This window comes from Salarias fasciatus, chromosome 2 (assembly GCF_902148845.1).
Source record: "Salarias fasciatus chromosome 2, fSalaFa1.1, whole genome shotgun sequence".
Classification (NCBI taxonomy): Eukaryota; Metazoa; Chordata; class Actinopteri; order Blenniiformes; family Blenniidae; genus Salarias; species Salarias fasciatus.
In genome coordinates this window covers 31,761,923-31,776,919 of record NC_043746.1, presented here as the reverse complement: position 1 = coordinate 31,776,919, position 14,997 = coordinate 31,761,923, and the positions used below count along the sequence as shown (strand labels likewise).

Genomic DNA, 14,997 nt, shown 5'->3' with positions numbered 1-14,997 from the left:
CCCTGAGAAGACCAGAAGCAGGCTAGAGAGGCCCTCAGGGTCCAGACAACCGGAGGCCATCCCAAAGCCCAGATCCCAGCCACTCCCCCAGGCAGACGTCCACGCAGCGGTCCAGAAGGGGGCAGAGGAAGGGCCCGGCCATGGGGCCAATTCCCCAGGGAACCAAGACCGGCAGGCGTCGACCCCCCCGGGCCCCGGACGCCCAGAGTGGCCAGAGAAGAGGGCCCAAGAGCCCAGGAACCAACAGAGACCAGCAGAGCCCAGGACCCCAGGACTCCGACAGAGGACAATACCCAGGAGAACCGGCCCCCACGTGCTCTTTCACACTTACTTAATATGACAGGCTTTACATATTAACAGTTGCACATTTTCACTCGTTCATTTGGTTTATTTTAGTTCATTAAGTCACAAACCAAGCTTCAAAACCACAAAAAGAACTACAATTTCATGACGCATTCAACATGTTGCACCATTATACCAGTTGTTTCTCCTAATTAGACCACTGATATATAAAAGTTTAAGTTTATTTAGGGTTTTAACTTGATGAGAAACTGATATACAGAGAAGAAATCTAGTTTTTACCACATACGATGCTGGTGATAATACTAAGCCACAGTTTACAGGATAGTAGAGTTCAGGTGGTCTCATGATTCTAGCATATTTCACTATAAAAGCTTTAAAAGAGACACCATAGTCAGAGTTCAGAGGTCAATATCTCTGAGCAGGAGCACATTCAAACTTCCAGGCCACATAATCTTACTCCCCTTTGGATTTCTGGAGATGCTGATTTATTAGAGACAATGTCAGGTGCAGGGTGGAATGACTGAGGAAAATAATACTGAATGAGTGCGTGAGTCCTCCGACCTGCACTGAAATCATGGTCCCATCAGAAGACAGAACACTCACCATTTCATCAACGTTTTGCAGGTTTCCACATGGACCTGGTCTCCATCGCAGCTTCTGCAGCCACACCAGTAAAGTTCCCGCTCAGACTTGAACTACACATTAGTTGTGTAAGAAACTCGATGGAAGCACATCTGGGGAAAGGAGCAGAAGCTTCACCTCCGTGTTCGTGGTGTTCTCTTCCATAAATCATCTTATACAGTCCTGTGTTAAAAGTCGTGACCTGAGGCTGCTACTGTAAAGATGCCTTCCTGCTAGACACGACATGCCCGGCTCCGCCAGCCTCCCCGCTTCGAGGGCGGGGGGGGGGCCGCAATTAAGGCCCTGCCCCATCTGCAAGCTCCGTCCTGCCTCCAGGATCAGCCAAAGGTTGCTCTGAGTCGGGAGCGTGCGGCTGAAGGACGGATGAACATGAGGCGGTTTTTCCAGGCGCACAGGGACGAGGACTACAGTCAGATTCAGTATCTGACGGCCAAGTGCACCCGCCTGGCTCACGACAAAGGTAAGGCACCAGAGGACGACTCTGGCCGGGGCTGTAAGATGCACGGGACCGGTTCAGTCCACGCTCCGCTCCTGGTGATCGTCTGGCTTGGTCAGTGGCTGCCAGGTGATTCAGAAGCTTATTGTCCAGGGTTGTAAAAGTGCAAATGCACGGAATATAGAAGTGATGCACGGACATGCAGGGTGCTGTTGCGTATTTCAGAATGAGAGCATGTTGTAAGTGTTTCACTGTGGATTCAGAGAATCAATCAAGGAACAGTTAAAACGAGTGTGTCCAATATTTTCATTCCAAAGGCGTTTGATGAGGACTCCAGTAATCCATGTTCATGACTGACAGGCTACTGCCTGCCCGTGGGTTCGGCCGCAGGTACAACGCCAGCCTGGTGACGGTTTCCATGACTTTACTGTCAACTGAAAAGACCAAAACAAAAAGCACACCCGCCTGGAGAGCCTCTCTCTCTGGCTGCAACCAGAACGGCTGCCTGCTGCCAGCACCAGACCCGACAGGCCGCCGCCTCCTGACGTCTGTCCAGACCTGCAGTCCAGGAGAGTTCTTCTCCAGTCCTCCTCCTGGAGCAGCTTTTAAAGCCCAGGGAGAGGGAGGAGGGGGAGACGACGAGCTACTCACACCTGAGAGCGATCACCCCCACACTCCCCTCCCTCCAGCTCCTCCATGCATGCAGCGGCATTTCCACACACTTCTTTGACTAATCGATGGAGACAACAAGCCGCATTTCACCAGCGCTCAGCTGAAAACATGAACCTGAAGTCCTACAGAAACAAAAAAACAACCAACGTACCGCATGAAAATTAGGGCTGTTAATAAATTACTGTTTAGAATTAGAATTTCCAGAGTTAATCAGCATTAATCTCACTTTGAAATGCATGTTTAAAATTCTGTTGTTTTGCATTAAAGGCAGTTTTGTGGCTGTAAAGCATTCACCCGTCCAATCAGTTCAATTTAAACAGTTGACATTTAAAGTGGCGACTTCCTGCAAAGTCACCAGTGTTGAATTAACTCAGAGTCTCAGAGTCACTCATATCAAACATGCTCTTTTGCAGTGTTAAAGCTTTTTCTTATGCTGACTCTGGATTTCTATTAACACTCCTCTGAGTTCACCAGTGTTGATAATTAATTCTATAGTGTTAATTCTAAGAATTGACATTTTGAAGTGTTTATCTTGACACTTAAATTTAACACTACAAAGTGTATATTTAAGTCCAGTCTTTAACACCCAGAGTTATTTTGCCACTGGTGAATTTCCTGTGTGGAGCCACTCATTTCTTACCAGAGCGTCTTAGAATCGAACACAGAGAAAGAATTTCCTTTTTGACCTCGTTGGAGTTCCTTTCAAAATAAAATGCCATGTAGACAAACTGAATGTAATGTGTACCTTTAAAATAGAGTTTTCAAACTGAATAAAAAGCTGGAAGCGTGATTAGGTGACTAATTGTGACAGCCTTACATTAATTCATCACAATGAATGCTATTAACTCTGACAGCCCCAATAAAAATACAAACACTAACGTCTGAATCATTTGGTGTTTTCATACTCCACAATTCCAACTTTTCAAGTCTTTCTGTCTCAAATCGTGGCATAAAGTTATGGTTCAAATCCTGCGTGGCGTTAAGAGGTTTGTCGAATGTGTGCCGACTGGAAAAGAGGAGTAAAGAGCTGATTTTGTCGCGGTTCAGGGTTTGAGGATGACAGGAGGTTCGTTGTTCATGGGGCTGTGTAGTGATGGGGGTGTTTTAACTGTTCACCTTAGTACATTTAGAGTATTCTATTACACTGATAGTGACGATAATTATAAAGAATTAATAGTAAGTTAAGATAACAGCACTGATGTGAAGGAGGAGGATCTGGCCCGCCAGCTGCCAGTTGATTATTCGTGTTCAGAAGTCTTGATAACACTGCTTCTTATTTAGCGGATCTGTTTTTACCATATTGGCCCTCGTGGACCCTGAGGTCCTCTGGCAGCGGTCTCTTATTCAGAACCAGAACCAAGACCCCCGGCGAGGCGGCCTTTAGCCAGTAGGGCCCCCGCCTGTGGAACAGTCTGCCGGAGAACCTCAGGACCACAGAGACTGTCAATATCTTTAAAGGAAGGTGAAAAACACGTCTTTTTAATCAGGCTTTTAACTGACCTCTTACATTTCCCTTACTTTCATCATGGTTTATTTTTTTACGTAGTTTTACTTCTGAACATTATCTTATTTATTCCACATCAGGCCTTTTATTATATCTTCTGTTTTAAAGTTTATAGTCTTTTAGCTCCAGTGTTTCCTAGAGGGGGTCCTTCCAGTTAACTGTGGGGCTGCTGTGAGTGGGTCCTCTCATCAAAGTTTATTGGAATGAAAACAAAAATAGTCATTTCAGTTTATTCAAGGCATCACATCAGTGGCCCTGCAGCGAGAAGCTGCAGTGAGAGAGCAACGGAAACTTCTGGAAACTTTGGCATTTCTCTAAAACTGCTGTGGTCTCCTTTTGGCTGCAGCAGTGCTCGACAGGGAGTTCCTGGTGTCTAAAGAGAGGGAGCGCAAGCTGCAGAATGATCTGGAAGTCGCGGCCTCTCGGATCTTCCTGCAGGAGCAGCTGAACCTGGAGCTCAGGATGAACCAGGACCACCTCCTCAGCAGGATCCACCAGCAGCAGGTAGACTGGGACAGACCCGATTCTGTCCGCCTCCATCATCCCTCGTGTTACTTTACAGTCAAGTCTGGATCAAGATTGTCTGGAGCCGGTTTGCTCCACTGTGCAGATCAAACGGTTCCGTAAATCCTCTTATAGTAGCCGGGGCTTTTATTTGTCACAGGTGTAGCTGCACCAGGCTTTTAATGGAAGAAGGCAAGGCTTATATTTAAAATTTTTCAAAAAGAGCAGAAAGCTCTTGTGTGTCAGTTTGAACCCAGTAAAATGTACTGAGCTCATTTATTGAAAGTATCAAACAGTACTAAAACAGTAATAATCAGTAGTGCAGTTTAGAGCTGGGGGATGTATCGAATTAATTCGAATAATTCGATTTTATTTTTTCAATCGATATGAAAAAAATTAAATCTCAACATCCAGTGTAATGTTTTCTGTCTCTCCGCCATTTTTACCGGACGTGTGTAATACACACAGTCGCCACACCAGGAGGACTGGCGCTGTCGCACAGACTACTGTCAGTAGCGCAGTGCCGCAGAGCTTCACAGAGCAAAGAAAAGAGAAAAAAAAAACAGGCTGGATTCGGCTTTTATGAGCTTTCTTCAAAGAAGCATCCGGTTTTTAATGGAATTCAGGTCATTATTAGAGGATTTACGGTTTTCCAACAAACATAATGCAATGAATTACAGTGAAGACAGATGTTGAAGCACACACCCACTCCTCCAGGCTGGAAACCTTCACCTCGTGCCAGCTGTCATTTGTTGGAACACTTTTCAAACATAATCTGCAGCAGTTATGGGATTTCTCCAGAGCTGTCATTCAGCTGGTATAAGGAGGCTGTTGAGGTGTGAGCTTCAAAAGCTTTCAACGAAAGAAACATTTATTCTGATTCGACTTTCCTTTTAAAGCACAGCGCTCCACGTTTGCCAAGAAAAACAAAGGCTGTAGAAATACTGCTCCAAACATCTGTTCATCTTTCATGTAGTGGAAGAAAGGTTTTGCCTCTAGAATCTGCCCGGTCCAGATAATGACAGCGATACACCTGAGAGCAGTTCTCTCTGCAGAGGTTTACTACAGTTCCTACCGTCAGGTGTCATCAGGAAGCCTGTAGGTGAGGACCCTGTGGGAGCGTCTGCGGAGCGTGCACTGCCTCTGCACGTCTGAGTGAGAGCTTTCTGGGTGGTGCTGTGCCTGCAGGACCTGCTGGACCTGCTGCAGCGGCGCCTGGCCCTGCTGGCGGAGGAGAGCTCCCGGGACGGCGAGCTGCTGCAACAGGTCAGCTCCGAGCTCCTCTGCCTGCAGAGCTCCGAGGGCAAGCTGGAGGGCCTGGTGGTGCAGCTGCACGCCGAGGCCCAGCACCGGGCCGTGCTGACGGAGGGGCTGCACGCCGAGCTGCAGAGGTAGGCTCACCGCAGCACGCCGTCTGGTTCCACTGCAGGGTTTCTCAACTGGTGGCTTCGTGACCCACAAGTTGGTAGCTGGTCTGTGTTCAGAGGAAAGAAAATCCAGGTTGATGTCGACCATTTGACACCATAGAAGAAGACCCAAAGTAGTGAGCATGAGCAGCTGATCCACAGATTGATCTGGATCTACTGAGACTCTTGTCGGGAGGTAAAAACAGGCCCAGTTCTTCCTCCAGATGTTGAAACTGCAGCATTTTGGACCAGTGGAAGACTTTTTATCCAGTTGTTGGTTCCTGATGACAGGAATTACAGTAGTCTGCTCTGGAGGAACAAATGAAGGATTAGTTTCTCAGCATGGCTTTGAGTCAGCATGTTCCTGGTTTTAGAAATATTGGGCAGTGTTATATCTCGAGGTTGGCTTCTTCATATAACAAGAACACGGACTCATGTGACCGTTTAGTTCTTTTATTGATCAACACAGCAAAACACACGGACCGCTGGATGTAAACTCTTAAACATAAACTACGCTACCCATAATGCCGTGGGTGCGTCTTCAGTACGGCAGCCTTAGTGGCACAAAATACATAACATCTCCTCCCTTCTTACAATAAATGTCCACCCCGAAAAATAACAGAAACTTTCACTGCAGTTTTTCATTTGTTTCAACCAAACAAGTTATTCACAGAAACAAATATTATTTCAATAGTAACACATGACTTAACAGTTAACACAAAAACTAAGCATCAAAATAACTTCTTTTGTGTCAATGTTTTTTTTTTTTCTTTCACACTTAACATGCTAAACTCAGGGATGAGGGTAGACTGCCTCGATCCCTCAACTGATCACAAGGGGATTATTCTGCCCCTGTAGGTTTGGGATAGTTGTTTCACTAAAGACTCAACCGTGCAGGAGGGCGCCTCTCTCGTGCAGGATACCGGCGCTCTGCAGGAGCATCAGTCTTACTGTCCATTGACGGTGAACTCTCTTGAGGATGCAGAAGGACCTCACTTCCATCTGAAGTCCCATCAGCAGCTGGAGCAGATGTCTCTGGAGCTGGGTGTTGGACTTCAGTGTGAAGAGGAACTGTAAAGTCAGTTGATGCCTCTGCGGAATCTTTGGAGAACAGCTCCACTGACCCTGGCGGTGCAGACAGGAGCTGGTCAGCATGTCTCCGCCAGACGCCATGACGTGTCTGGATGGTGTAGGAGACTGGTCCGGTCTGAGCAATGACAGTAGCAGGAACCCATTTAGGTTTTCCTCCGTAGTTCCGTGCTAACACAGTCTCTCCTGATGTGAAAACTCTGTCCTTCGCTTGATGTTTTCTGCGCTGGATCTGTTTTTCCTGCTGACCACGAACAATGTCTTTTACTGCTGCAGGCTTCAGCAGGTCAAAGGTTGTGCGCAGATCTCTCTTGAACATTAAGTTTGCAGGAGAGGACTTTGTCGTGCTGTGAGGAGTGTTCCTGTAAGTTAGCAGGAAACTGTGCAGTCTTTGATGTAGTGTTCCTTGTCCTCGTGATGTCTTTAGAGCACGCTTCAGTGTCTGGACAAACCTTTCAGCGAGCCCATTTGTGGCAGGATGATAAGGAGCAGAGGTGATATGTTGCACTCCATTTGCTTGTAGAAATGCTGACATTTCTTAGACACAAGCTGGGGTCCATTGTCCGAGACGAGTTGTGCAGGAAATCCAAACCTGCAGAACATCTCTCCAAGCTTTTCGATTGTCTTTTCAGTGGTGGTGGACCTCATTATTGCCACTTCAGGCCATTTGCTGTGTGCATCAACAGCCACCAAGAACATCTTGTCTTCCAATGGCCCTGCAAAGTCAATGTGAACACGCTGCCATGGCTGTTGTGGAAATTCCCATGGATGAAGAGGAGCTAATGGTGGGTTGTTTCTGATTTTATGGCAGGCTGAACAAGATGTAGCTATTTCCTCAATTTGTTTGTCCATTCCTGGCCACCAAAAATAGCTTCTTGCCATTTCTTTCATCTTGACAATTCCACCATGTCCTGTGTGAAGCTGTTGCAACATTTTTGGTCTGAGAGAGAGCGGAATGATCACTCGCCTTCCCCAAAGCAGGCATCCCGACTGAACAGAAAGTTCCAACCTCCTCCCCAGATAAGGCTGGAGATGCACTGTGTTGCTGGCAGGTCGACCTTTGACAACAATGTCCATGACCTCCGAAAGCTCTGGGTCATTTCGAGTCTCTCTTTTTATTTGCACAGCCGACACAGGTGCCTTTTCCACTTCCCTGAAGTAGAAGATGTCCACTGTTTTCGAATCAGGTTTTGTGATGGGGAGTGGCAATCTGGATAACCCGTCAGCATTGCAATGAAAGTCTGACTTACGATACTTGATGTCGTACGAGTGACCAGAAAGCAGCAAAGCCCACCTCTGCAACCTTGACGCAGCAAGAGGCGGAATCCCAGTGTGTGGCCCCAGGATGGTTGTGAGAGGTCGATGGTCTGTCAAAAGTGTAAATTTCCTCCCATACAAATATTGATGGAATTTTGTCACACCGAAAACAATGCTCAATGCCTCTCTTTCCAATTGAGCATAGTTAGTTTCTGCTTTGTTCAAGGTTCTGGAAGCGAAAGCGATGGGCTTCTCCTCACCATTTGGCAGTATGTGAGAGATTACAGCTCCTACCCCATACGGAGAAGCATCACAAGCAAGCTGAATTGGGAGTGAAGGGTTGAAGTGAGTCAACACTTCTGAGGTAGTCAGCACATTCTTTGCCTTCATAAAAGCCTCCTGACATGTGGTTGTCCATTTCCATGGCTTGTCTTGGTGTAACAACTCATGCAGTGGTTGCAACAGCGATGCCAGATTTGGGATAAAACGTCCATAATAGTTCAGCAACCCCAAGAAAGATCGCAGCTGGCTGACATTTTGGGGTGGAGGTGCCTCCACAATGGCTGTGATTTTGGACGGTGCTGTGTGAAGTCCCTGAGCATCAATCACATGCCCCAGGTATTCCACTGATGGTTGAAAGAACTCACATTTGTCTCTGCGCACTCTCAATCCATACTCCCTCAGTCTTTGTAGAGTCGCATCCAGATTTTGCAGGTGCTCTTCATCGTTTGCCCCAGTGCACAGAATGTCATCCAAATAGCACTGCACCCCGGGTAGACCACTGAGGACCTGGTCCATAGCTCTCTGAAACAGGGCTGGTGCTGAAGTGATACCAAACGGTAGTCTGCAGTATCTGAAAAGGCCTTTTTGTGTGTTAATAGTGAGCATCTCACGTGACTGTTCATCAACCTGCATTTGCAGGTAAGCCTGGTTCAGATGTATTTTGCTGAATTTTTTTCCACCACTTAGTCCAGCAAATAAGTCATCGATCAGAGGAAGTGGGTACTGTTCTGTAATTAAGGCAGGATTGACAGTTACCTTAAAGTCTCCACAGGTCCGGATTCCACCATTTTTCTTGTGCACTGGAACGATGGGTGTAGCCCACTCACTCACTGTTACTGGCTCCAGGACTCCATTTTTGACCATTGCCTCCAAATCAGCCTCCACCTTCGGTCTGACAGCATATGGTACAGGTCTTGCCTTCAGAAACACAGGTTTAGTATCAGGTTTAACGTGCAGCTTCACAGTGATATTTTTCATACAGCCCAGTTCATCACAAAAGACTTCTTCATGTTTTTCCAGAATTTTTTGAAGCTGAGAACTGTCTGATATTTTTCTCACTTCTTGCCAGTTGAGACGAATCGCTTTCAACCACACTCGACCCATTATGGCGGCAAAATTTCCCCTCGTGATGTAAACTGGGAGTCTCACAGTTTGATCATTACACTGCACCAGTACATCGGTCATCCCCTTCATGTGCACTGGATGTCCAGTGTAGGCTCTGAAAACAGTGTCTGCAGGACGTAGGGGAAGATGATGCAGATATTTCCTGTAGAACTGATCAGACACTAATGATGCTCTCGATCCAGTGTCTATCTGCATCTTTATGGAATGTCCTTCCAACTTAGCTTGAGTCCAGAAACCATCTGAACTATCCCCCACAGTCATTACACTTAGTGTATTCACCAAAGCAGACACGTCTCCCTCTGAAGAATCACTGCTGCTCTCTTTTTCACCTTTGACTGTGTGCACACGTCTCTTTTTCTTGAAGTACGGAGTTTTGTTTTTATTTCCAAACTTGGAGCCTTCTTCCTTGCTCATTTTACTTCGACATGCTCGCTCCACGTGACCTTTTTTTCCACATTTACGGCAATCCATGTCTTTGCACCAGCATGCAGATGCAGAATGGCCAGACTTCCCACAGCGAAAACATGGCCCATTAGCATCCATGTTTCCCTTGCTGATTTTGTGAACCTGTCCCCCCACATGCAGCTGTTGGGCCTCCTTAGAAGCCATTTCCATGGACACGCTGATGTTAATGGCTTTCTCGAGCGTCAAGTCACTTTCTGTCAGTAGTTTCTTTTGAGCAGCTTCATTTTTCAGTCCACATACAAGCCTGTCCCTTAACGCATCACTTAACGTATCACCAAACTCACAGTGCTCTGCTAGTCTACGTAAAGCTGCCACAAACATGGTGACAGACTCACCCTCTTCTTGATTTCGCCGATGAAATCGAAATCTTTCAGCGATTACCAGAGGTTTGGGGAAGAAATGCTTTGTCAAAGTGTCCACAATTTCTTTGTACGTTTTACTCCCTGGTTTTTCAGGCTGTAATATGTTCCGAAGCAGGGTAAAGGTCTTTGGTCCAATCACACTCAAGAAAGTGGGTACAAGCTTTTCATCGCTTATTCCATTAGCAGCAACAAAATAGTCAAACCGCTCTGTGTATGAGCTCCATTGCTCTATACTTTCATCAAAGGGACCAATTGAGCCGATGACTCCAGCCATTCTTTATCACAACTGCTGGTTATAGCACCACTTCGTTGCATATGGTCACCACACTTTACTCACAGCGTCCCTTGGTCCTGGTGTATCACTGTCGGTGTTGCCGGTCCATTCCTCCCCTCTTTTCTGAGAAGAATCCGCCACACGTGCCACACTCCGCGGTAGCATCCACGCTAGCTCCAAGCTAACTCTGAGGAAGTCCTTCACACTTCTCCCCAAACACCGGCAAAACGCGTCAATTCAGACGTCCTCGTCGCCACTTTTGTTATATCTCGAGGTTGGCTTCTTCATATAACAAGAACACGGACTCATGTGGCCGTTTAGTTCTTTTATTGATCAACACAGCAAAACACACGGACCGCTGGATGTAAACTCTTAAACATAAACTACGCTACCCATAATGCCGTGGGTGCGTCTTCAGTACGGCAGCCTTAGTGGCACAAAATACATAACAGGCAGGTGAAAGAAGGAGGTCCTGCAGACCTGTGGGAGTTAAAGGTCAAAGGTCACTCCCAGGTTCCTCACAGTGTTACTGGGGGTAAAAGTAAAACCGTCCAGGGTCGCTATGTGTTTTGGTCACATTGTATTTTCCATCTGTTTTTGTCTCTTTCTGACCCTTTGAGGTCAGTGTGCTGCAGGCTGCCTCTGTTTGTGGAGATGTTTTCTTCCTCTTGTTGCGTTCCGCCCTGCAGAGCTCTGACCCTTTCACTGTGTTCGCTTCGTGGCCTGTTTGTTGTCGACCGTCAGTCTTTTTGCATTTCTTTGTCTTCCTCCTGAGCTTCTTTGTGGACTTTTGGATCAACGTGTTTTGCTCGTTTCCTTGTAGCTGTTGTTGGACACCTTCTGGTAGCTTTTGTGTCTCTTTCTCACCATGTTTATGGTGATTCTGTCTCTGTAATATTGAAGCTCACTGGAGACATTTTTGCACTTTCGCACTTTGTTACTCATTTGTGGCTAATTTAATGCTTCATTTCTTTTTCATATTTGTCTCTTTAGATAAGCAACTTCTATAGTACACAATATACATGTATAACATGATCATATAACACGGGGGGGGGGGGCATTAGGGACGTCACTGTGTCTCACTGAGGACTACAAGACTGGAGCAAAGTCCGTCTGTACAACATTCATTTATTTATTCTGTGCTACCAAAATTATCATAAAATACTGTCACCATTTTGATGTAGTTGATTATATTATTGGATCTCTTATTATTCTGAAAACGTATCATATTGATAATTTTCTTGCTATCCTTTCATTACTGTCAAATAGTCCAATAGTCCCTGCAACACGGAGAATTTCCTCATCGTCGACACGTAAAGTGTGATTGTATCTGATCTTGCCCTCTCTTCTACTGATGATAAAGGCTGTGTTGTGGACCGTTATTCTGACTGAGCGCCACAGGTCTGAGATGCATCACCTGCAAAACCAGCTGCAGCTTTGAACAGCAGCGTGACCTGAACTCAATCCTCCATGTTTCAACGCAGCTAAACAATCGAAGAGAAACATCATGACAGACGCAGGCTAGTGGGGAGGAGAGAGCAGGAGAGACTGAGCAGCCTCTCAGTGAACATCTCACCACAGGCAGAGGAAACATCCAGCTCCTGTGAAGACGTGGAGCCTTCAGATCCCTGCTTGGAGCCGTCTTCACGTCATCACTGTCTTTGCAGACAGATTTTTGAAGACTTCATCAAGACTGAAATACTTGAAAAAAATCAAACGACTTTATGGTCATGATACAAGCGATAGAAGAGCTGCAGCCAATAACACCAAACATGAGGAGCTCGCTGAGTCCAGCTATTTGAGTGTGGATCAAGCTACAGATCAGTAGGATGTAACTTTCAAAACCTGCTGTTGTCCTCAGTCAGACTGTGGAGCTGAAGGAGCTGCAACAGGCCAACAGGTCCCTGAAGGAGGAGCTGAGGAGTCTTCACCAGGCTCACCAGCAGCAGGTAGGGAGCCGCTTCTCCATCTGACCATCCGATCAGCTGCACTGAGGACTGGCGGGCCGGCCGCAGCCTTTAAACACACATCTAACCCCCTCAGCTCTGCTTCCCGAGTGCTGATTGGAAAAGTCAGATTTTCACTGTTTCTTCTGTTCTTTACAATTCCTACAATTACAAGTTACCTGTCGAAAAAGTACGTAACTACTGAAATAAACAAGTAATATACCAGAGTACTTTTAGATTACTTCACCAGTAAACATAAGCATTAAGAGCAGGACCAATACAATGTGTCATCCTCTCAGTGTGTGGATGACTGTAACAGCAAACACACAATGCTGAGTGTTATCAGTACATGCTCCAGGCAATACCAACATCACCTGCAGGGGCGCACGTACAGAATGCCTGATTCTTGTGCCCCCTGGTGGCCACAGTGAGGAACAGCAGTATGTACCACCAGCCTACTCTTTATTTATCTATGGTAGTGTTGCAGGTGGAGCGCATGTCTGGTATATTCCATTTTATTTTCAAATGTAATCCCACTCAGTAATCCATGTTTTCATCAGAAATACCTGGAACCAGATTACACATTGTTCTGTGTACTGTAATGGATTACAGTTATATTTTTTTTGTATCCTGATTACGTAAGGCCGTCACAATGTAATCAGTTACTCCCTAACCCTGACAGCAGCCAGCAGAGAAGGAGCGTCTTTCACAGGAAACATGGCTGCTCAGCCTCGGCATCACGGCTCCCCAGTTTCATCTCTCATTGGACGTTGCTCCCTGTTAGACCAGCTGGTTTCTTTCCTCAGAGAGCCTGACAGAGCAGAGTGAGCAGCTCCATCAGAGCGTTGACCCCGGGGTTACTGAAACGCTCCTCAGTCCCTCCGTCCTGGTTTCTGTGGTTCTGATGCAGGAGGACCTCTGTCTTCTCCTTCTGCTGTAGGTCGGAGACCTGCGGCGTGAGAACGAGGGCAGCGTGAAGAAGCTGCAGCAGACGGCCGAGCAGTTCGAGTTCCTGTGTGAGCAGCAGCGCTGCTGGCTGCGCTGCGTCAAGAGGTTCGTCCAGGAGTCCGCCCCTTGACGGGCATTATGGGACTTTTGGCTGGAGACTATAACTGAACTGACAGTTCTAAACAAGCTCACACACCTGATGTTCTCTTCTTCTGTCCTTTTTAAGCCATTAATCAAAGCTTTCTCAGCACTGGATGTGTGCCTTGGTATTGCAATAATGTATTTATCAGGAAGGTTTATAAAATTTGAACTTAAAAATGAGAGAAACTGCCCTTAAGGGATAAATGCAGTGTATTTACATACAGAGTGCAGCAGAGTCCAGTCTTACAGGCTTCTCTGCTGCTTCCTCTCATCCGTCACCCTCCAACAACCAGACATGATGACAATGATGCTGCACGGCTCAGACAGGCCGTCTCAACGCTCCGCTGCAGCAGTACCTGGTGGGGCCCTGACGGCCCTGAATAGGGGTGGATGTCCGCAGGTCGTCTCCAGTAATGGACACCAGGCACCGCGATGTCCTGGTGGTCGTGGATTGTTTTCTGAAGTGGCCTGAGGCGTACGGTGCGTCAGAGCAAAGCACAGAGGAGAGGCTGGTGGAGGAGATGATCGTGTGTGCTCTTACTCATCTCAACCGAAAACTGGTTAAAAATGGACTTTACATTGATATGCAGACCGTGATTCGAAGCCCAGTGGGGTTCATCCTCGATGTGGATCAGGTATCTGCATGAGGACAGGCAGAGCAGAGCGTCCTGCTGCAGCTCCTGTTTCCGTTCGGCCAGCTGCTCTCTCTCTCTCTGACGCTCCAGCTGAGTGTCGCCTCCATGCAGGTTCAAAGACTGCCTGATGGAGGAGAAGGAGGCTCTGCAGCAGCAGGTCTGCCAGCTGGAGGCACAAGTCCATACCCTGAAGAGGAGAGCTGAAGGTCCAGCACCGAGCCTCTGCTGCCCCCTGCAGGACACCCGCAGCTCTGACCGGTACGCTCTGCCTCCAGTTCATTCAGTCTTTCATTCTGTTACAGTTTTTCTCGATTGTTTTCACACATTTACTGGTAGCTGAGACACAACCTGCAACTAATTCACCAATTCTGCTAAACCCAAACAATCCCTGCTCGCAACACGACAAACCACGATAATGGAGGTAATGGATAGAATAAAAACAATGTAAAAACAGTAAATGAAGAGGAAGACATTAAGATTCCTGCTCTACAGCATCGACTTTCAGATCTTGAGCAATACGTGAGCTTAAATGGCCTGATAATCCTGGGTTTGGATCAAGAGCAGTGAAGGAGGAGAAGAGGTGGAGGAGGGTCAGGAGTCAGTGGAGCAGCAGGTGTTCTCGTTGCTGAACACAAAGGCATCGGCATCGATTGAAGCCTGGCGTCCGCTATCAAGGAGGGACAAACGGCCACATGCAGCGACTGATCGGCTAATAAACAGAAAACTGAAGACTGCTGTGCTGAAACAAGGTAAAACCTAAAAGGGACAGACGTGAACTCAAATAAAAATCTTACTAAAAAGAACGCAGACATTGCAAGGCAGGCACAGTTTCTGAGGAAACAAAACTAAATTCCAGCTACAGTACATGAACTGTAAAGTGTTCCCTGAACTGAATGGCTCTCCGGAAGAGGCCAAAGATAAACGATGCAGTGGACTCGGACTAATTCAGATGAAGAGGAACATGTGGACTGTGACATCCTACAACCTGACTGATCACACTGACACT

General features: G+C 46.8%; 1 protein-coding gene across 1 annotated transcript; it reads left to right on the top strand.

Moving 5' to 3' along the window:
- Nucleotides 1-1,289: 1,289 nt before the first annotated feature.
- Nucleotides 1,290-13,403, top strand: LOC115401222 (uncharacterized). The gene is made up of 5 exons (XM_030109452.1): nt 1,290-1,405; nt 3,904-4,061; nt 5,250-5,452; nt 12,183-12,270; nt 13,208-13,403. Exons 1-5 carry the CDS (start codon nt 1,309-1,311, stop codon nt 13,343-13,345), a joined length of 684 nt encoding a protein of 227 aa, XP_029965312.1. The 5' UTR covers nt 1,290-1,308; the 3' UTR covers nt 13,346-13,403.
- The last annotated feature ends 1,594 nt before the right edge of the window (nt 13,404-14,997 follow it).